General features: G+C 38.3%; 1 protein-coding gene across 2 annotated transcripts in view; it reads right to left on the reverse strand.

The window, feature by feature from the left end:
* Positions 1 to 22126, reverse strand: part of ATP8A1 (ATPase phospholipid transporting 8A1) — a 219369-nt gene that overhangs the window by 16786 nt on the left and 180457 nt on the right. For both annotated transcript variants that reach the window (XM_063107852.1, XM_063107851.1), the window contains 3 exons: positions 20446 to 20507; positions 18266 to 18322; positions 17246 to 17353 (listed from right to left, as the gene is read on the reverse strand). In XM_063107852.1, the coding sequence (XP_062963922.1) occupies positions 17246 to 17353; positions 18266 to 18322; positions 20446 to 20507 (227 nt within the window). The remainder of the gene's footprint in view (positions 1 to 17245; positions 17354 to 18265; positions 18323 to 20445; positions 20508 to 22126) is intronic.

The raw sequence follows: 22126 nt of genomic DNA on the forward strand, positions 1-22126 counted from the left end.
GCTCCTAATGTGGGAGGTTGGTGGGCCATGCCAAGTGGCCCCCGCCGCCCCTCCTCAAGGCCCTGTGAAACCAAATGGAATCTGCCAGAAAAGTGGCTCCCGGGGGACTTGGGAAGGGATCAGCCGACAGGGCTGCAAAGCTGGTAAATGGGAGGGCACAGGCCCTGAGCGCGGAACAAGCAACTGCTTGTCTCTGCACAGAGATGCTGGCTCAAAATTGGACCACTAGGGTTTCAAAAATAAACCGATGCTGCCTGCAAATGCAGCTTGTGGCAGGGAAATTGTCCTGAAATTTCCATGTGAACTTACAGAAAAAGAGTGTTTCAGAAAATACACGCTTAGGTGCATTTGGTCAAGCCAAGGGCACGCCCAGACAAGAGGGGCTTGCCTTCAGACCCACAATGGGGTGATCCATAAGCACCTACCTTCCCACACCATCACCGCCAATGTGCCCACGTTCAGTCTCGTAGGAGAGAGAATTCAAACCTGCCATTGCCTCTAAACCTTTAAGATGTGCTTCTTAAGACTATGTCTACTTTTACACTATGAAGGTCAGAGTGGTACACTGTGACTCTTACTCTATGTATAGATAGATGACTTCCAAAAAAAGAAGGCCCTTTGGAGAACCCTAAGACTATATCCACAGACCCCAGTGGCAGCAGGTTTGTTGATAAACAGCCCTGGAAGTGGTCCTGGCTCTGCCTTCCCAGCTGTCAGCCTCTCAGGAAGTAACTTCTCAGTCTAAGTTTCCTCAGCTGTAAACTGGATTGTAAAGAATTAAACCCGATACTGTGTGTGAAGTGGCTGCTTTTATTATCAACACTGATTATTAACAAACTTGGCTTTCTTTATTTTAATTTTAAAATTTCTTTAAACATTTTTTAGTTTCTTGTTTTTTTCTAGTGACCTGTCCCATGGGATTCAAGGAAGGAAATTTTTAAAAAAATTTTTATTATTAGCATATTCATTTTTACAAATTGTGATATTTCTTTATGCCCTTTGCCCGCCCCATTACTTCCCAACCTCCTTCCCTCCCTCCCCCATCTCTAGTATCCTTAGGTTTGTTCTTTCCTTCTGAAAGTTCAAGGTATCATTGTGGTCTTTTCTTTCTTTCTTTCCTTCATTCCTTCCCTCCAACTTCCCCCCCCCCCGCTCCACCCCAAGGAAGGAAATTTTTATCACATTACCATTAAGTGCAAGTTAGTTTATAAATATCATGGTTTTCATCACAACAATATCCCAATATATGCTAGTCTCAACATAGGCCAAAGTAACTGATCACTAATAAAATACCATTGATTTCAATTTACTAATTTAGAAAATGATAATTTTTTTATAGAAATTATTACTGACTGCATAATAATAACATATTAACTTGGGAAGGGAAAATTATGCAGAAAACAGTACTGCATAACTTGGTTAGTTATATTTTTTGGAGGGGAGTGTAGTAAGAGAAATTAATAAAAATTCCAGAGGAGTTAAGAGTTAACATTTGCAACTACAACAACAATAACAAAACAAACCAAGAAGTGATTATTAAGTGTCTGGATAAAGTTTTCTATAAGGGCTTTCTAAACTTAAAAACAGTTTAAAAAAAACTACAAAAGGAAATGGTTTAAAGAAACTGATTCACAAAAATGTAGAACTTCCACACGTTCAAAAAGAACGTAACAAAAAAAGTAAATGATAAACAAGAAACTGGGAGAATGACTATTACAAACACATGAAATTCTTTGGTAAAATCTGATCATAAAATAGCCCATTTACATCTTCATAAGAATAGCTGAGATCCCAACAGATAGGCAGAAAACCAGGAAAGGTGTTCACAAAAGCAGCAACAAGTAATCACTAACATGGGGAAGTGTTGAGCCACTCTGTAAAGACAGAAACACTGCCAAATTAGATCGGATTTTAAAAATTCACTACCACAGTTTGGGGAAGGTATATGGAGGGAAAAGGTATTTCTAAGAATTTATATTTCCACCACCAATGTACTAGCCTTTGGGAAAGGTATTTGGTAACAAACATTCATTCCTGTTAATTTGATAATTTAATTTCTGAACTGTGTTAAAATGAGGTACAGTTTTTGCTCATAGATTAGTATCTCGTGAAACTGTTCTGTAGTCACTAGTCCTGAAAACATGCCTTTCCTGCAAAGGGCCCACGGCACAAGGTTAAGCACAGGTGCAAACAGACCACAGCAGTACCCTCTTGGAGAGTCACAGGCAGAGGAGTAGTTAAGCCTTTGAGAAGTCAGAGTAAAGAACCCTATCGAACAGTTTTTTAAACCAAAGTTTCTCAGATGTACTTATCAATTATGGGATACTTTTCCCCACAAACTACTACTAACACCTCAAGGAACTAATTTTGGGAAGTGCAAATATTTATTGTTGGTTCTTTTAAGTAACAAAACATTAGTGAAAGTAACAGGTCATGGTGCAGCTGGCTAAATTAATGCACATCCGTATGAGAGAATATCATCCAGGCTGTTAAAAGATGCTGCCCATAGAACGTAATTATTAGAAAACTGATCATTTGGAAGAGTCTTGCATAAAGGGAAAGGAAAATTGGTCAGGTATTCCCTCAGGAGCCTTCTGTTCCCAATTAAACACTCTCCCTGGGAAGTCTGCGGTTTCTCTTGTCTACACGTGAGAATCAGTCACAGATCTGCACCCACGGCTTAGATCTCCTGCCTGTACCTCAAACACAGACCACTTAGCTCTGAACGTGAATGCTGCGCAGACACCTAAACCTAAGACATCCCAAGCTGAACACAAACTGGCTTCCCCCAAAGCCTGTTCTTCCTCAGTGCAGCCTATTCAGGAAGTAGCTTCATCACTGGTTGTCCAAGGCAGAAGGAACCTGGGTCATATGCTTGAATGGCCTCTTTATGCCAATATATATCACCAGTGTCTACTGTGCTTTAGTATCTTCTAGGACTTTCCCACCTCTTGCTGACCTTGCTGCCATGATCCCACCCCCTCACCCCAAATTTACCTGTCCTCCTGCAATGGTCTCCTAGCTGGACCTCCTAACTTCAGTATTCCTCTGCTTCCGGCCATTCACACTGCAGCAGAGGGACATTTCCCAAGTGCAAATGAGATTTTAGCAGCTCCTGGATCAAACTCTCAATGGCTTCACATCGCCCTCAGGATAGAACACAAACTCCTTAATTTGATTCAAGACCTTTCCTATCTGACTTATGGTGCTTCCCATCATCATCGCTTAAGGCCCCCCCGCCCCCCATGTCTAGCTACACATAATGTGTTTCCACTTCTGGAAAGTGCAGGCGCTCACGCTCACCCTTGGGTGTCTGCCTCTATGACTCCCGCTCACCCTTGCATTTTCATATCTGATGTCCCTCCCTCCTTAGACTGCATTAGGTGACATACTCTGGACTGCCATTAGGTTGGCACCTATCACTCATTCCTAGTTGCTCCTTTGTCTTCCGGTTAGACTAGCCTCTCTATAAGAAGAAATGTATCTTAATTCTCACAACCCAAGTACCGAACCACCAAGCAAATGTTCAATGAATAATTGTTGGATAAATAAGTTCTTACAACCTACTGTCTGGATAAAGTCAAAAACACCAGAGCCCTGGGACTGTGTTGTGGTGGCTACAGTTTGCTTGTTTCTTGTGTTTTGGCCTGGAGTTATCCTGGGGGGAGTTATAGCTAGATATTTATGTGTTTTGGGGAGACAGGAGAAGAGGTTGATCTAGCTTCTTAACCATCCTTTTCTAATGTGGGTTGTCTTTTCTGTTTAAAAAAAAAAAGACCGAGCAACATGCATTAAAAGCTAAGTATGTTAAACTATCTCCCCCCACCCCCAGTCTGAATCAGTAGAAATATTTCAGTGAATTCAAGGAAAGTATCATACCTGGAAGTAATATAGATTTTTGTTTTGTTTTCTTTTTTGGGTGAGGAAGGAATGTAGGATGATAGGCAGGAAGAGAAGCTCTTGTACCAGCATTAATGATGATTTTTATTAATTATGCAACATGAATACTTCACTATGTCAAATAAAAAAAAGCAAAATACAAAATCCTAGTCTGCCTCATCTAGGCAAATACAGCTTTATCCTTCCAGCTGCTTTGGCCAAAAAACTTAGGGGTCATCCTTCTTTCCTTCTTTTCTCTCAAACTGCACATTCAATCCACTGGCAAATTTTACCTTCTGCTTAAATAATCCACATACCAATGTTCATAGCAGCACAACTCACGATAGCCAAAAGGTGGAAACAACATCAAGATGGATGAATAAGCAAAATGTGGTGTATATATATATACAATGGAATATTATTCAGCCTTGAAAAGGCATGAAATTCTGATGCATGCTATGACGTGAATGAGACCCGAAGGCACGATGCTATGTGAAATAAGCCAGACAGAAAAGGTCAACTACTGCATGATCCCACTTACATGCAGAACCCAGCATAGTCAAATTCAGAGACAAAGGAGAAGGGCGGTTGTCAGGGCTGGCTGGAGAAGGGGAGAATGGCGATTAACAGATTAATGGGTGTGGAGTTTCAGTTAGGAAAGATAAAAAAGTTCTGGAGTTGAATCATGGTGGTTGAATGTACTAATGCCACTGAACAGTATACATAAAAATGGTTAAAATGATAAATATTACGTTATGTATGTTATACCACAATTAAAAAAAATCTAAATAATAATAATAAAAAAAAGATTCTAAGGGCAAACCCTCCCCCCCTCCTCAAATCCAGAATCTCCCTCCCCTGACCCTTCCACCCTGGCCTGAGCCCCCAGCATCTCTGTGTGGATCCCTACAAGAGCCTTCGGCTGGGCCCCTTGCCTTTTCAACCGTCTGCTCCATTCTCAACAGAGTACCCAGTACAATCATTAAAAAGTTAGATCATGACTCCTCTGTTCAACCCCCCAATGAAATGGAGGAAAAGCAGTCTTTACAACTGTCTCTTGTCCCTGGGTGGTCCGGCTCACCCGGTCCCCCAGCGCCATCTCTCTAGCTTTCCTATGACTCGCTCCCTCCCTCTTTCTGCCGCCACCACTCTGGCCTCTTCAGGGTCTCAGCGCTTGTCTATTTCTCAGCTGGAATTCTCTTCCTCCAGATAGCCACAGGTCCTGCTCACAGAGCGTCAGGTCCAGTGAGGGCTTCCACGACCACCTCCATTAAAGGAGCACACACCTCCCCCTCGCAGCTCCCAGCCTCTTCCCTGCGCTACGGTCCTCCATAGTACCCAGCGCCACACAACCTGCTATGTAATGTTTTTCTGCTTTTCTTTTCAAGCTCCTGAGGGCAGAAATTTTCTTTCTTGTTCAAGGCTGTGTCCCTAGCAACTAGAATAGTGCTTTGACATATCTTTTTTGGAAGAATAAATTGTTTAATCAAAGATAAGTACACAAATTAAGGCAGGAAAAGACTGGACTAATGTGTAACAGTGATTACCTTTGGGTAGTGGGGCTGCTGTTTTCTCTCCTTTTCTTCTATTTTCCAAAGTTTATTCAGTGACTCTAAGTTATTCATATTATTGAAAATTTTTTATTACACATTTTATTAAAAAGGGAAAAACATCATCAATTCTCACAAAGCACTCAAAATAGTACAATAGAGCCACCATTTTCAGTCGGACCCTAATCTCTCTTTCTGCATCTAGGATTATTTTCCTAGGCTAGCTTACAATCACAAAGAGATTTTTTTTTCCTTTTCTCCCAAATGGTCCACTAATTGGGAAGAACTGACAATTCAATAATGATTTCCCTATTCAGAAAATGGCATGTTTATTTCTTCAACTAATTTTCTGTATTTCTCCCATTTTTGCCAACTCTTCCAGTTTTTTCCCCACTAATCATACAAATACCTGGCTAAGGTTTTTCCTTGTTGTTGCTGTGAATGGGACCTTTCGTTATGGGAGGACTACTGTAACTCTGAAGATTTAGGGCTTTTCCAAGGAGTTAACAAGTGAGAGAAAACTCCAAAAGCAGCAAGTCCATTATGTATTTCTGAGGATTTGGTCGGCCACAGGGTCAAATCCAAGCGGTTAATTGCTCTTTTTGAATATGACTCCTTTGAAACATCCTGGTAGAGTAGCTCTTCAAAGATGGTTTGCACTTGTGTTATCTGAATTTAAACTTGCAAACATTTCTGAAATTGTTTTTGTGTTCCAGGCCTGTGAAACACCATGGTGTGACACTGCAGTGGTCTCTAAGCTGTCTGACCCTTTCCCAGAGGCCTGAGCCTTTCAGTCTGAATTCATTACAGCACTAGGTCAAGCGGTTAAACCTGGTGGTACACAAGCACCACTGGGTCAGCACTACATGGTGAATTTGCCACCTTGTACTTTAACCAGAGACAAATTCCAAGGTCATATGAACTTCGGCTTGAAGATGTGAACTTCCACTGAAAAACTTCAGTGGCTGCACAACTTGGGTAGTCTGGCTCAAAACTTCCTTCTGAGAAAACCTAAAGACAGAGGAATGCAAATGCCAAGTTCTATGTTCTAGGGCTTATCATTAAGAAATGACTTTGAGGTTTTTCACTTTAGCTGAAAAAAATTCTTGCAAATTTTCAATTATATAATATATATTCATGTCAAAATATAATTTTTTTTTCATGACTTACTAGTTTATCAGTAGCATTTATTTATAACTTCCTCTGACCCAAAGATTTATTCTATGGCTTCTGGTACTCCCTGGAATACTGTGTATTCCATAGTGAAAAGCCATCTGCATGGCTTAAAGACATTAATGACATTCAGGTTGCCTTCTGTGACCTGGTCTTTGTTTCACTTTCCAGTTCTAGCTCCAACCATTCTCTGCCTTAGCAACCCCAAACTCTTTCTTTGCTTGGGCTGTTCTCTACCTAGAAAGCCCTTGTCACACTCACCCTCCTGGACAGGTTGTATAACAGTAGTACCAAGAAACCTTTCCAAACATTAGCTTGGCGGTTGAGTGCTCTCTCCTTTGTTACCCCTGTGCAATCTGATCATGACCATCATATTACATCCTAATTATTTGTTGGTTTACTCCATGAAACACAAGCTCCTCAGAATGAACTCTCTTCCTTACACTTTTGATCCACTGACACCCAGTATAGGCCCTGACACCCAGACACTCTATAAATCTCAGTTGAATTGAGCTGAATTGGGCTCTTATATAGGATGAATTATTATTTTTCCATAAAAATAGACAGGGCAGAACATCCAGAAAATAACTAAGGAGAAGGGTGTTTCAGATAAACCCCAATATGTTTGCAATTATTCCCAGCATCTCTTGATTACTCAGAGACAAAGAAAACCCTTGGCTTGGGTTATTCCAAACCAACATATACAAATCCTAGAAAATATGCAAACTGAATAGAAATTCACTGTATTTATGTGCTTTTTTCCCTTGACCATGTCTGGGGCGTGGTGAGAGGCTGAAAGAGGGTTGATTACCTTGTGGCCTTGTGGGACTCTGAACCAATATCTAATCTAGTCACATGATGCAAGAAATAACCTCTGCATCTCCACCCTCTGGCAAAGGGTCTAATCAGAAAATAAATGATTAGAAAAGATGTTCAGGGAAAAGGATGAAGAGCTTGTTCAGATCTGGATCAATCGGAAGTTAATTTTTTCCAAAAAAAGTAAAATTTGACATTATATAGATTTATATTGAGTACTGAACATACAAAAGAAAATAGTCTTCCAAAAAGGCACTGGGAAATGTGTAATTCTGAAACATTATTTTCTAAGAATATAGTTCCCAGAATACTCAAAATAATTAAGAACAGAATTTGTTTTGCTTTGTTTTATTTTACTCTTCTTCATTGTGCTATTAAAAAAACTTAAAAGTAACAGAAAATGAGGACAGAATTAGTAACAATATTTTTCATTATGAGAAATATGATTTAAAAATGTTATGATGTTACTGGGTAAGTTATATAACAGAGTATATTAACTCAGTGCTCAATATTTTTACTTGTTATATCATTCTTACAGGTTTTTATAATTTTGTGATGAATCTATATTTTATCCTTTTATTTTAAAAATCTTTTTAACAACCATCTCATAAATCATCAGTTGTTTGGTTACTAGAAGTTCAACCTGTAAAACACAATGACCTATACTTCAAGACTGTAGGAAATAATTTTTTTAAAAAACTCAAAACTTCAAAAAGCACTTAGCTACAAAAAGACATAAAAGCTGACATATGGCTTATATAGAAAAATTACTGACTTCCATGGCTAAGACTTCTATTTGTCCCTCTATATATCTTCTTTCCCCACCTTCTTTCTATGCAATCGCTTTGATCCCTGTCTGAACACCTTGTCATCCAGCTCAAAGACTACATTTCTCCGGCTCTCTTGTAGCAACTAATTGTGGTTATGTGATTAGCTTCTGGCCAATGAGATTTAAGTGGGAATGTAGTGGCAATATCTAGGAAGGAGTCTTAAAAAGAAAAAGCTAATCCTTCTTCCCTGTCTTGCTGGCTGGAATGTTGGTAAAATGGCTAGAGCTTAGGCAGCCACTTTAGACTATGAGGAAGTACACTAAGGTTGGCAGTGCAGTAAGATAAAAGAAACCTGGTTGCTGATGACCGAGCAGCTGCCACACCAACCCTGCACTGCTCATCTCCCACCTGACCTCTTTTACATGATAAAGAAATAAGTTTCTATTTTGTCTAATCTGTAGTTAATTCATGGTTACCTTTTCTAAAAAAAATACTGAAAAATATGTCATAAAATAACTTGCTTTGAATGATCCATGCTAGGGAGCTGAAGTGATAACTTAGAACAAGTCACTGTAGACCACTCACGGATAATCTCCTTACCTTACTATATCATGACATGCAAACATTATGTCCAGTTATGAGTTTTATTGAGACAGATGGCACAATGACATCCATAATTTCTTTTATGAGTACTTCTGAGAGAATCCCTGGTATGTAATTCAAACACAGGCTGCAGTGGTCTCATAAGCTAAAATGCTGGGCCTAGAGGGGTGACCCACCCTCTGCCCACCTCACTGATCCCATCTCATAGTGCTCTTGTCTGCCCTATCTGCTCCAGCCATACTGACCTTTTCTTTGAATGAAAAGGTTCATTCCTGCCTTCGAGCATGTGTACCTGCTGTTCTTTGAGTCTGAAATGCTCTTCATATGACAGCTGTCTCTGCATTATTTGAGTTTCAGCTTAATTGTCCCAACTTCAAAAAGACCTTCTCAGAGCACCCATTGTAATCCTATCCCCTATCATATTGCCCTGTTTTCTTTCTATCCTTATTACTTTGTGAAATTATCTTTACTAATTTGTCATTTAGTAGTTTAATTATTTTAGTGACTTTTTTCTCTCTCCCATTCCCTGGTACCCTAAATCTGAATTGCACTGGGGATCCTGCCTAATCCACTTGGTACCTAGGAACAGTGCCTGGCACTGAGTAAGCCCTCAATGCACATTTATGGAACAAACAAATATGGGAATGAACTGATTCTAGAGAAAAATAGTTAAAGCCCTGGCATAGTAAGTAAGAGCAGGCTTCATTCAGCTTTCATGCCTTGCTCACTGCTATAGTGTCTGGGTATACCATGCATCTCTCACAACTGTGACATCAATGTCCCATCAGAAGCAATGAGATCCTTAAGGGCAAGTGTGGAATATACTATAAAGCATATGTACTTCACAGGGCCTGGTTTTCCAAAGCCTTGTAGTTTCAAATATTGACCTTGCAGAGGACTGGAAATTTTCCTCAGGCTATAAAGTCTCTGGTGTAAGATAAAGATTTGTGGCACAGCAAGGTTGCTGCCTCAAGGACAGACTAGTTACTGATTGTTATGTAAAGATACTGAGAAATTGCTGTAAGAAGGAATGTTTGCTAAGATCAAGCTTTTGTTGATAGGCTTACTGGAATGTCATCTAGCTTGTTTCACTGAAAGTTACCAGCCTGTATTGTTAAACTGTAACCCCACCTATGTCTCTTCCTGTAACTTCCTGGTCTGGAAAATAAATGCAGGAAGAGAACTCCAATTCGGGGTTAACTTCCCAAGGAAGGGATGCCTCTTGCTGGAGGGTCCCAGGAAGATTAACCACTTCAGGGCCTCTCACTGCTCAGAAGAGATGGGCTTTGAGTAATCCTTTGTATCTCTGTCACCCAGGGGAAGTGGGGTGACAAATCCGTGGGGGGTGAAGCAACACAAGGACCAAGTCTGCTTCTCTCTGCATCCTCCAGTGCCTGGCACACACTGGACCCTCAATGTACATTTGCTGTACATAGGTGGGAAAGGTGCTGTGTCTACAAAAAGTCATGCCAGTTCTCATAATGACTCTAAAGAGCATTCTACCTTTACAGTGTGTGCAAATGTCCTGATTCGTGATTACATTTGTCATATCCATGTCTCTTCTCTTCTCAGAATTTCTGTGTATGCTTTTCTTTCCAAAATGGGTTTGAAAGTGGCTATCAGCCAGCTGCCTTAAGAACTGTGAAGTTCTGCCTGTCTCATTTACTGTCAGGGGCATGAGTACTATGACCAATGGCACGTTTTACTGGATGGGCTCACAATTGTTGGCTCATTGAAGAACATCTGACAGAGTTTAGGGCAATTTTTCCTTCTAGGCTACTTGGCTAAACACAGTAATCTTGGATGAAACTCCATCATATTATAACACTGCCCCACCCCATCAACAAGGGCTGGTCTTTTGACCAATAAATTATTACATGCTATCTAGGTAATTAAAAGCTGATAGATAAATAAGGACTATTTTAACCAGGAAATTCCTTATATGAAATGTAATTTACTATGCTGGATAAAATAGGTAACAGCACAATTTAGAAAACTCATATCACTAATGTAATTTATTAATATCTTTCCTACAGGGGTGACACCAAAGGGTTCAACAAAGATTTTTATTGTTTTTCAGAGAGACTTTACAAACCTCAATCAAGAGATCTGAAATTCTGTAAAACACATGCTCGTTCCTTAACTTCAATTTCCTTCAGTAGTTTTATAGATCCCTGAGGCCAGGGAGAGCAGAAGCAGATGGCGCTTGGGAGAACTTTACAGTACGTGTCTGCAGTGCCACAATAAATCTAAAACTTTTGCTGATACCAAGCTTCTGGTATTAATCCTGATATGAAATGATCCTTGATGTAGCTTGCTTTTTATTTTTTAATCTGGTTCACTAATCATATTGGCTAAAGTATTTTCTTCTGGAAATTCAAAAAATACCTACTCCCATCATTTAGACAAGTCGGAAAAGCAGGCCAGCATATGTTTATATAACATAGTACTTTTCCCCAGGGCCTACCTTGCCTCATAAATTGTTGTAGTGGTGTGAAAAAATACAGGTCAGGTCTGAAAAAAAGTTCTCCTCCTAAATCACAACCATATTTGTGAAGCAAGGGAGACTGCGACATATTTAAAGTTGCAGCCAAACTCGTCATACTATTTTCCTTTCCTAAATAATTTCTTATTGTTGAATTTTCCAATTGCCTACCTTTGTAAAAATTCACTTCCCTCCCAATGTCATAATTCCTTTTTGAGAGTTAAATATTTTAGTAATTTGTGGCACCGAAATACTTGTTAATCATTATCATTTGAATTATTATTATGGGCAGAGATGCAGAATTACTGTAATGGAAACAAATTACAAAACTACATGAAGGAATGCTTCCCAAAAGGGAACACCCTGCCCACCAACTGAGAACAACCATCGTGGGCTGTGGCTAGAGTAACTGAAGTATGCACTAAACTCTGAGATATTTGGGGAATAGCTTTCTGGTAACTTCAGGCATGTAGAGTGAGCTGAAGGAAGGGGAAAAAAGCAATTTGATGGTATGAACAGAACTGGTCAGTGATAAAGGCAGCTGAGGACAGCTGAAGATGGAAATATTATATGCAAATAACAGATTGCTTAGTTTACCGGCCAGATGGAAGTAAATACTTTGACAAGTGGCACTGACACTAAAAGGGCTTTAAACCACCTTTAGTGAAGGGGAAAGAAAAGGTGAGAGAAGAAATGGAAAAGGAACAGACAGCATTTACGGTGGTTAAGGGGACAGTTTCTGGCTGGGTTCAAACTGCAGCTCAGATGCGAGCCGTGTGACCTTGAGAAAGTGATTTAACCACTCTGTGTCTGTGAAATGCATTTTTTCCCCCTAATAAGATGGGTATTATTTATGATAATATTTATACTGTTAAGAAGAGGCATCAACTCTTAATAATTGTATTATTCCTAATTCTTTTTAATATAACAATATGCTAATTATGCTGTTAAGAAGTGGCAAGAGGCTAGCATATGGAGTGAAACAGAATTCCTATAGATGGGATTGAGGGAGTTAGGTGGGTGTTGAAAAAGGGAAATTAAAAATATGGGCACTTTTTAAGAGATGAGAGTACTTTTATATCTAACTTACCAAACTGATCAGGGTCTTAAATAAGCTTGGAAATAACAGATCAACTGAATGCAAGAGGCTATAAGACAAGAAGAGAGTTCCCACCTGAGAGTAAGGAACAGCAATGGGCCTCAAAGAGAAGGTACTGAATTCCTCAGGACATGAGAGGAAACCAATGAGATTTGAAAAGAAAGACCTGGGTTGAATTCTCTGGGTTGTTGGCTGTCTCCTTGCTTACCACAAAGGTTTGCAACATGGATTTAACTAAAACAAGGAATGCCTGGCATCAGACACAGTGCTGGAGAACAGAGTGGGTGCACAATGAATACTATTCCTCCTCCCTGCCATCCTCTTAGTGAGCAAGGATTTTTCTTTCAACACATTACGAGAAATGGCTCTGTTTTCAGATGGGGGCTGCAAAACTGAACCAAGAATGTAAATTGGAAATGACTAGAAGATCCTGATCTGTGTGAATCTGCAACAAGCTGAATATAGAAGCAGGAGACCTGTACCTGTAAGTTGCCTAATTTGTATAATTTGCACCTTGAGATCCTGTTAACTAGAGCAAAATAGTTTGTACCCTTCAACACTTAAGATGTTCCTCTGAAGAGCACACAGTAAAGAGAAGCACACAAGAGAATCTCAGTGTTAGGAACCGAAAGATGAATCTGGAGCATAGAACGTACAAGGCTCTGCTTAAGAACCGATAGTGGCGAGAGCTCATCACTGACCAGCACAGGAAGGATTAGTTAAAGGAGACCAGCAGCCTGTTCGGCTGCAGCCAATCTTTACAAGCTGGAAATTGCTAGATGTTGGCAAGATGTACTTATGTGAGCTGAAATGTGCATCTCTGTAACCTCTACCCCACTGTTCCTCATTTGTTTCTCTAAAACTAAAAAGCAAGCAAAAAACTAACAATCATTTAACACTCATTAATGGAGTATTGGGAGCTGAAATGAACAAGTCTGAGTGAATGAGTACAGAAATGAAGAGGCAGTGGTCACCCGAGAAGGAGTTAAGCTTTCTGGAGTGGTCACTGCAGCACTGACGTGGAGAAGGACTGAGGAAGAACAAAGCCACCGCGATGTCTATGGAGAGGAAAAGGCAGAGGAGGGTGTGCCATCAGGAAAAGAGAAAACAGAGACCTCCTTGTCTTCCAAATCCCTGAAATACTTGCAAGGAGTAAGAGTCTTTTCAGACTTCTAATTTCCAGATCAAACCATGGATTCCTCTGGATAACATCAGAAAAGTTATTATCAGAAAAGCAGTACAGAGCAGTGTTTAAGGTAGCAGACTCTGGGACCAGGCATCTAAGTCAAAATCTTATCTCTGCCACTACTAGTGAGGTGTCAGACAAGGTACTTAACCTCTCTGTGCCTCGATTTCCTCATCTGTAGAATGGTTATCACAAGTTTGTTGCGAGGATCAACTGAGTTAATGACAAGCACATCCTCACAATGGTCACGGCAAACACAACGGAGGCTGCCTTGACTTCTCCTCACATCCAACCTGTCAGCAAATCCTGTTGGTTCTACCTTCAGAATATACTCAGAATCTGACCAATGCTCACCACCGCCACCCTCCTGGCCCTAGACGCCATGATCTCTCACCCAGTTTATTGCAATCAACTCCTAAGTGGATTGCAACACGACAGTCAGAGTCCTGCTGTGAAGGTGGGTAGTGACACTTTTTGCTTAAGCCACTCCAATGGCTTTTTGTCTGACCAGAAGTAAAAGCCACACAGCTCTATGGGAAATGCAACTGAAAAGATGGCTCTCGGTTTCCCTTGCCTATTGTACTTTTCTCTATAGCATTTACATCCACCCATTTATTTCATTTAATTACTTTATTTATGGTCTATCTCCTTCCACTGGAAAAGAGCTGCAGGAGAGCATGGATTTTTTTCTGTTTTATTCAGTACTGAATCCACAGTGCTTAGGATAGTGCCTGACAGAAGAATCTCAATAGCTGTAGAACTGATTGAATGAAGGTATGAAGTACTTAGAGAAGTTCTTGGGATAAGTCAGTGTTCAATATCCATTAGGTATTGTTGGTGTTATTATTCTTCCCAGATCTTAAAGAACTCCTCTGCTAGATTAATGCTCCTTTAAAGCCACACAGTAACTTGCACTCTGAAATACCTCCTGAACAAGCTCAGAGCAGAACAGGGCTGCTATTTTCAGTCTGTCTGCTCCATCTCTACACTGTACCATCCTTAATTCCTTATTAAATATATTTTGGGCAACCAAAGTATACTTATGTACATAATTAATTATTTAGTTTTGGAAGGAACTGCTGCCAAATCAGCAATGGAATGGACTGGGATCCTAGCAGTATGGTTTTTGGATTAGACACTTAAAACCCTGTTAGTGGTGGTGACAGAAAGTTACCTACACACCACACTGGGAGTCCTGTGGAATAGCCTCAAGTACTGGGGGCTGCACTGGGCCATGTTTCATTATGTGGATTACATAAAACATGTTAAGTCAGCAGATGCTAATATTTATCCTTATGCTGGTGCTACTTACAATAATATATTACTACATAAAATATACAATAATATATGTAATATATGACATTCTGCAATAATACGTTGCTATGAAAGTTAACAGATGAATGAATAAACTATATTTAAGATGGTTGGCCAATTTTACATATATATACACAGATATAAATATTGGTACATAAATGAATTTTTCACATTTGTGTGTGTATATATTTGTATATGCAATGTATATATACGTATGTATATACAATTATAAATGTATGTATTTGGCTATATTCTTGATTAAAATATAGAATTTTAAGATTAGAAAAATGTAAACCTAAGGGTAGTCACTTCTTTCTGAAATTGACTTGGTTGTAATGTAACATACTGTGACTCTATGCCTATAATAAAAATGATAAAAATTGAGCACAGCTACAATGTTTTGGGGACCAACTACCCTAGTGCCCAAGAAACAGCAAATGGAGATGACCCATCCTTGAGAATCTGAGTGGCATTCTTGTTACAGCCTTAACATGGAGTTGTTGTGAAGCTCATTTACGTACACACATTTAAATGCTTTGCAAGCACTAAAATACTACATAAATTAAAAATATTATTTTCTTTGAATAAATTAGACGGACTTGCACTTCGGACAAGTTAGTAAAGCCTACAGTTGAATTAATCCATCTTTCATATTTTCAGTGGAGCACCAACTATTTAAACACTACATTCAAAGTAGCAGTAGTAATAAAACAAGAGGAAGAACCCTGTTAGCACTTCCCACTGTATATGAAATGAACAGAAATGTGATGGAGCCCTGACATTCATTCTACTTTGAAATCAACAGCATCACCGCAAGTCTCAGGAGACGATATTAAGTTTTGTGTTTGGGTAATAGTGGAAATTCTACAGGCAAGGGTAGAATTATATTTGGTTGGCAAAAAGCCAGTCAAACTTCACACTTGTCCTAAAGGTGGGTGGTCAATAACTCAGTTCTTGTCGTCAAACCTATTGGCCATAGTTGCTTAAACTATTGGGGTCCCAAAATCCTTAGTGTTGTTTTGAAGACAAACATGAAGAAATGAGATAAAGTGAGGCAAAGACACGTCTAATGAAAAAGATAATAGGTGAGAATTGACCTTGGGGAAATGCAGGTCTAATGAGAGTATGTTGAATAAAAACAAAGAAGAAAATTCGATTTTCAAAGTGGCATCATCAGACGTATATTTTTTTCTTTGATTTTATTTCTTTAGGACAAAAAGCCTTAGAAACCAAGGTAAGGAGGGGATGTATTCACAGCTTTTTCCCTGTTCTCTTTAAAATGTGTACTGTAAATTTTCTAGGGTTCATGGTACATGTTTGAAAAGAAGTCTTTACTTTTGGTGGAAGGAAGTACATGCTCCTTGACAGTCTGGTTTTGCTGTAATGGTATATAATGCCCCTCTCTAATAAATTTAACCACAAAAATCTTTTTTAATGTGTCTGCATTCTGTTAATTTATAAAAAGCAGGATGCTGTCAGATAAAATTTCACGAAAATGATCTATAAACCAGACTGTCAAAAGTGAAAGGTACTCAGGCAGTACTTAGGGGCAACAAATACGTGAAAACCACTGGAAAGGGTTCCTGTGACTGTGGTAAAACAATGTACTGTAACGGGCTCACATTACCTTGATTTGCAAGTTACTGTGAGGTCACAGGAAATCCCGAAATGTTTTCCACATTTTCTTTTATACATTTTATGTCAAATTTCCTGCAATTGAAATCATAAACCCTCCTACTGCTGGAATCTCTTCTGAAAGAAAGGAGATCGTTTGACACTCCCCTATGAACACCTAATAACTCAATTCCTACCAGTGTAACAAGAAAATGAAAGACAGAATTGAAAATAGACTATGATAAGACTGAAATGTCAGATGCCCTAATTCTTTCAAAATGAAAACCAAACTGATGTCATTAAGACACCGTGAAAAGTGAATTTAATCTAGTGACAGCAGACTTTTCTTTAGAATAAGAGATAACAGGAGAAACGACAGACTGTTTTAAAGACAGAAACTGACGATTTCCCCAAATCTCTTATCCAAAATGTATTTGTGGATTTATGGCCTAATTTAAAAATGGCATCTTCTATATGGATATTCTTAACGTGATTCAAGCTCCTGGCAACCATATCTTATTGTCCCAGCTATGTTTATGAAAGGATAAAGTCAGATTTAAGTAAAATGTTCAAGTTTAAAATATTCTGTAAAGATTTATCATCACAACCGTGGAATTTAAAAATTGCTTTTAAATGGTCAAATAGTATTTTAATATAAATCAACAAAATGAAAAAATTACGTCAAATGATTAAGGTTCATTCATGAATACCAATTCTTAAGGTTTTGCTGGATCATGAGTTATGAGCATACATTACCTCTCCTGACATATCAGGGGCCATCGGAATAGCAGGCCACAGAGATGAGTAGATTCCAAAAAACACCACCCAGAGTGCAATGCTCCCCCATATCGCTATGTGACTGAACTGCAAAGCAAGGGAATCTGAGTCAAAAGAAGTTTAGGAAGACTGAGCACACAAACACTAAGAATACTTTCACAAATTCCCTTATTAATTTTTTATTACATCCACAAAAATATCATCTATAGGATTTTTTACATAATTGTGTGTGTGTGTGTGTGTGTGTGTTTTACTGTATCTTTCATTAAGTATTATTCTGTTCCACAACAATCATCATGTTTATGGTACTGGAATTCAGAACTAACAGTTCCTTGTCTATCTCCTTTGGTAGTTCTCTCCTCTTTTATCTTTTTTATCCCCTGCCATCTTTAAGCTTCCTTTATTTTTGCTCTGCACGTTCTCACTGAAAGATATTAGACGCTTCTGAGATTATCTGTATGCCGATAATTGTCAAATCCAAATTTCTCGTGGCAACCTTTCAAACTTTAATTTCCTTTTGTTGAGTGTTTCTCTACCTGGATGTGGTTATACTGCAAAACTAATGTATCTAAAACAGTATGTGTTTTACACAGACTGGGTATTTATAAACATCTGAGGTTAAATCTCTTATTATATTATCGGCCTTCAGAATCATCTTCCAATGAGTTTTCTCTGCAGAACACCAGTCTTGTGATAACTCTAAGAAAAGATTTATAGTCAAATAAGTGTGAAAGTCTCCCCAGTTCTTGGGATATTCGCAATACACAATACCATATTAAAGGTGCTGAGAAGTTCTGTGCTAATAAACTTTTAAAAGTTTATTTAACTTAGTGTTTCCAAACTCAAATCCCCGGTTCTCCCCCACTTTACCCCCAGCACCCCACAATTAACAACCTGTGGATTAGGATGAAGGGACATAATCACGTTAAAATGAAAAATAATCAAACTGGAGATAATGCATAATATGACATTTCTTATTGTGATTAGAGATACTCTTACCCATGTCCAATATGATGTCTCTAATCCAGCTTTCAAACACACAGTTATCACCACAAACTAAAAGAGAAGGGGAAAATGTTACTTAATTTCATAAACATGATAGTTCATTGAATGACTGAAAGTGAGACTTATAAAGAACAGATCTCTTTGAATTAAACCATGGGACTAGTAGATTACTTGCTGTTTGCTTTGTATGCCCACTAAGCAAAGAAACAGGTGAATTAGCATTAGGACTGTGATCAGTTGGGACTGCCCATTTGTGGCATCTCACTCCTGTCTCCCTTCCCTGCCTCTCCTCACCTTCACTGCCTGATAGTCCATCCTAGAGTCTCCTGAGTACACATTTGCCTGCTTTTTGTGCAATTCATGAATAGCGAGCAAGAGCATATATCTGCATTAACTTGGGGTTTCAAGCTTGCTTTGACTTCGTTTTAAATCATCTTTCTACTAAAAGCCCGACCCTGAATTTTGAAGATAAATTATAAAAGTAACATAACTGGAAATTCAGAAAACTTAAAACTCTACCAGATAGGATATGAGAGTCTGTTACCCTTCGATAATATACACACCCATTGTTGTTGACTATGCTAGCAATTATGAAACAAGGGAACCAGGTTTGGATTAACTGCTCTGTGTTTTCTATAGTATGGCACAATAGCCACATGCACTTGCCCCGGAGCCAGAGCAACTGTGCCCAGTACTCCATCACTTATGAGCTGTTGTGGTAATGAACAAGACAACTTACTTCACCTCTCTGTGTCTCAGCTCCTTCATCTGTTAACTGGGACTGATAAAATCTCAGGTTTTGTTTTCTTTTGCTTTTGAGAGTAAAAGGCTAAATATAAAACTCTCAGTGCTGAGCACTGGAGTATTATCTATTATGACCTATTTATAACTAATGATAAAATTTTAAATATTGTTAGTACTCCAGGGAACTTGGGGAACTTTCAGTAGTTTGTGCCAATGGAAGTGATTTTTGCCTAGCACTGGTAATCATAAGAGCTTGAAGTCCTATTTTTAGGCACTTTAAATGTGCACACAGTACATGCTTAGACACTTCCCAGTGGGGTCACAAAGTTAGACTGAAGTGAGATAGTTGAGCTGTCTCAGCACGATATTTAATGCCAACTTAGGATTAATATCTGCAGAAATAAAAACTCTTATTAAACCTTAATTAATTTAAGCCATATAAAAAGTTCTAAAATAAGAGATACAGTTTGACATAAAATTAAAGAAAAACACCCCCCTGAGACTTGGGTACTTTAAGAGACATCCATGATATACTCTGATTTATTTCTACCTACTCTATTAAGTATTTACATATTTCTGTTTTTGCATTCATGTTGTATGAAAACAAACCACCAGCCCCTAAACATATTTTTTGCTTTTCTTTTCCTACTTCAGTGGGTTGATGTCAATGAAAAGGAGACCCCTCCAGATTTGCCAAAACCTTAATCCCTCTGTTACTTAATGGTCTTACTCTCCCCATCATTCAGTTATTTAACCACTTGATATTTAAACACCATATTACAGTTTTTCTATCAACTGAGTCAGCCATATCGACAGCCACTTGGTCTTTAAAACAGCACATTTTCTCCAACAGAAGCGAAGGAATGGGGCACACGAGTAGACAGGACAGAGCATTGGCTGGAGAATTCAGATTTGAAGTTGGAATAAACTTATCAGATACTGATTGTGTGATCTCAGGCACTGGCATTCAAGTAGTGCTTTTGACTTTTAAAGGAAAAAGGCATAGTGACTTATACACAGTGGGTCCCATGCCTTGGTTACATACCCAAGAATACTTTGGTAATATGTGCTATAAATTCAGGAAAGCAAGAAAATATTAACAATGGTGGTAAAATAAAACTGAGGGGAAATGGAAAAGGAAAAAAAAAAAAAAAAAAAAAAGGAAAACAGGGCCATAATAGTACTACAGAGGGATTATTGAAAACAACAGTACCCAAAGTCCTTTAAAGTCAGTGAACCTAAATGACATTTAAAAAACCTAATATATATATAATCTAACAGTCAAAACATCTTACTTCATTATTAAAAGGGAACTGTGAACAATCCTTAAGTCCAGAAATGCACACATTTAAATTTGAAAAAAAAAAAAAATAAGCACAGATGAAAGGCTTTAATTTTATATGCAAAACAAGCAAGTGTCCCACACTCACAGTGTAAACAAAGTTTCCCAGAAGCAGATAATCAGAAGTTTTTCCATTTCCAAATACAGTACCTATATGAAAAGAAAGAGAGGCTTGTTAGAAAAGAAAATGAGGTTCTTTCAGAATTCTTTCAAAGATAAATCAATTTAGAGTTTTCAAGAAAAGAAGGGGTACCAAGGACACAATGGAGCCAGAAATGAGGTTAATTTAAAACAAACAAACAAACACACAAAAAAACACTCACGAAGTTGTTATAAAGTTAGGTCAGTAATTAAAATCAAATTTCTAAAAGCCAACATGAAGAAGGAAACCTGACATGTTAACCAACTCTCAGGGTCCACAGATTGGAAAAAAAAAAATCAAACTAATCATTCAAGGAAAGCTTATAGCTATGGACATTAAGATAGGAGACAGCATTCTGAACCCTATAAAAGAACTCTGTTAACAGTATGGATGAGGGTCTTAGGGAACCTTCTTGCTACTTTCAGTAAAGCTGTTGGCATTGGACCAAACGGGACTCATAAAAGCACACAGAGGGCCAAGCAACACCATGATTTCAGGCAGACAGCTCTTTGAAGGTCTGGCTGAATTTAGGGGCATATTTTAAGGTATTTTGTTATTCCAGCAGTGACTAACAAACGTGGCTTTCGATGAAGGAAGTGGTAGCTAACAAAAATTGTTGTACTACTATTGATATAAAAAAATTTGAATAAAAATAAAAATAACAAAAATTAAATCACTGGCACCACTGAAAAATTTAAAATCTATGGTATGTATGATACGATATTTTATTTATGCACATACTCAACAATATTTATTCAAAGCCTAATATGTAAGGCTTTAAAATATGTTAGAATAAAGCATAGGATGAGACCTGAAGAGTAGTGCTGGTGAGCTTTGGGGAGAAAGAATTAGTTCTGTTACTGCTTGTGTCATCTTGGGTTATGTATAATCAATCCTCATGGAAATCAGTTTCTTTACCTAAAGTTAAACTACCTACCTTGGAGGAATTTTGAAAAATGTGATCTTGGTTCAGAACCATTTGCAGCATGACTATTCTCTGGCATAGATATACCACATTTTGTTTATCCATTTATTAGTTGACGGAAATTTGGATTGTTTCCACTTTTTGGAGCAATGGGATATTAAAGTCCAGGGTCAATTCAGGATACCCTGGCCTTAGACAATTCCAGATAATGTTTATTTTCAAAATGTAAAACCAATAGAGGTGTGAAAGACAAGGCACACCCATCTATTAAACTGCTATTTCAACATTCTAAATTAGAAAAAAAATTGATCTGAAAAGTTGCATATGCAAGGCACAAAGCAACTCTGTCTGGTACAAGGTAGGTTTAGTATTTGGATTATTCACACAAATCACGCCTTTGCATACTTTCTGTTCTCTGGACCCCTTTACACTAAAAAATATTGAGGATCCCAAGAAGAGTTTGTTTTGTGGTTTATACCTACCAATATTTAGCATGTTAGAAATTAAAACAGACAATTTCAAAATATGTATTAATCTATCTAAAAATAACAATAATAAACCCAATACATGGTAATATAAACAATAGATTTTATGAAAAATAGCTATTGTCCAAAACAAACAAACAAAAAAAATGAGTGAGAAAATTGGCATTGCTTTACATTTTCACAATTTCCTTAATGCCTGACTTAATACAAGGCAGCT

Source organism: Cynocephalus volans, chromosome 9 (assembly GCF_027409185.1).
Source record: "Cynocephalus volans isolate mCynVol1 chromosome 9, mCynVol1.pri, whole genome shotgun sequence".
In the NCBI taxonomy this organism is placed as follows: domain Eukaryota; kingdom Metazoa; phylum Chordata; class Mammalia; order Dermoptera; family Cynocephalidae; genus Cynocephalus; species Cynocephalus volans.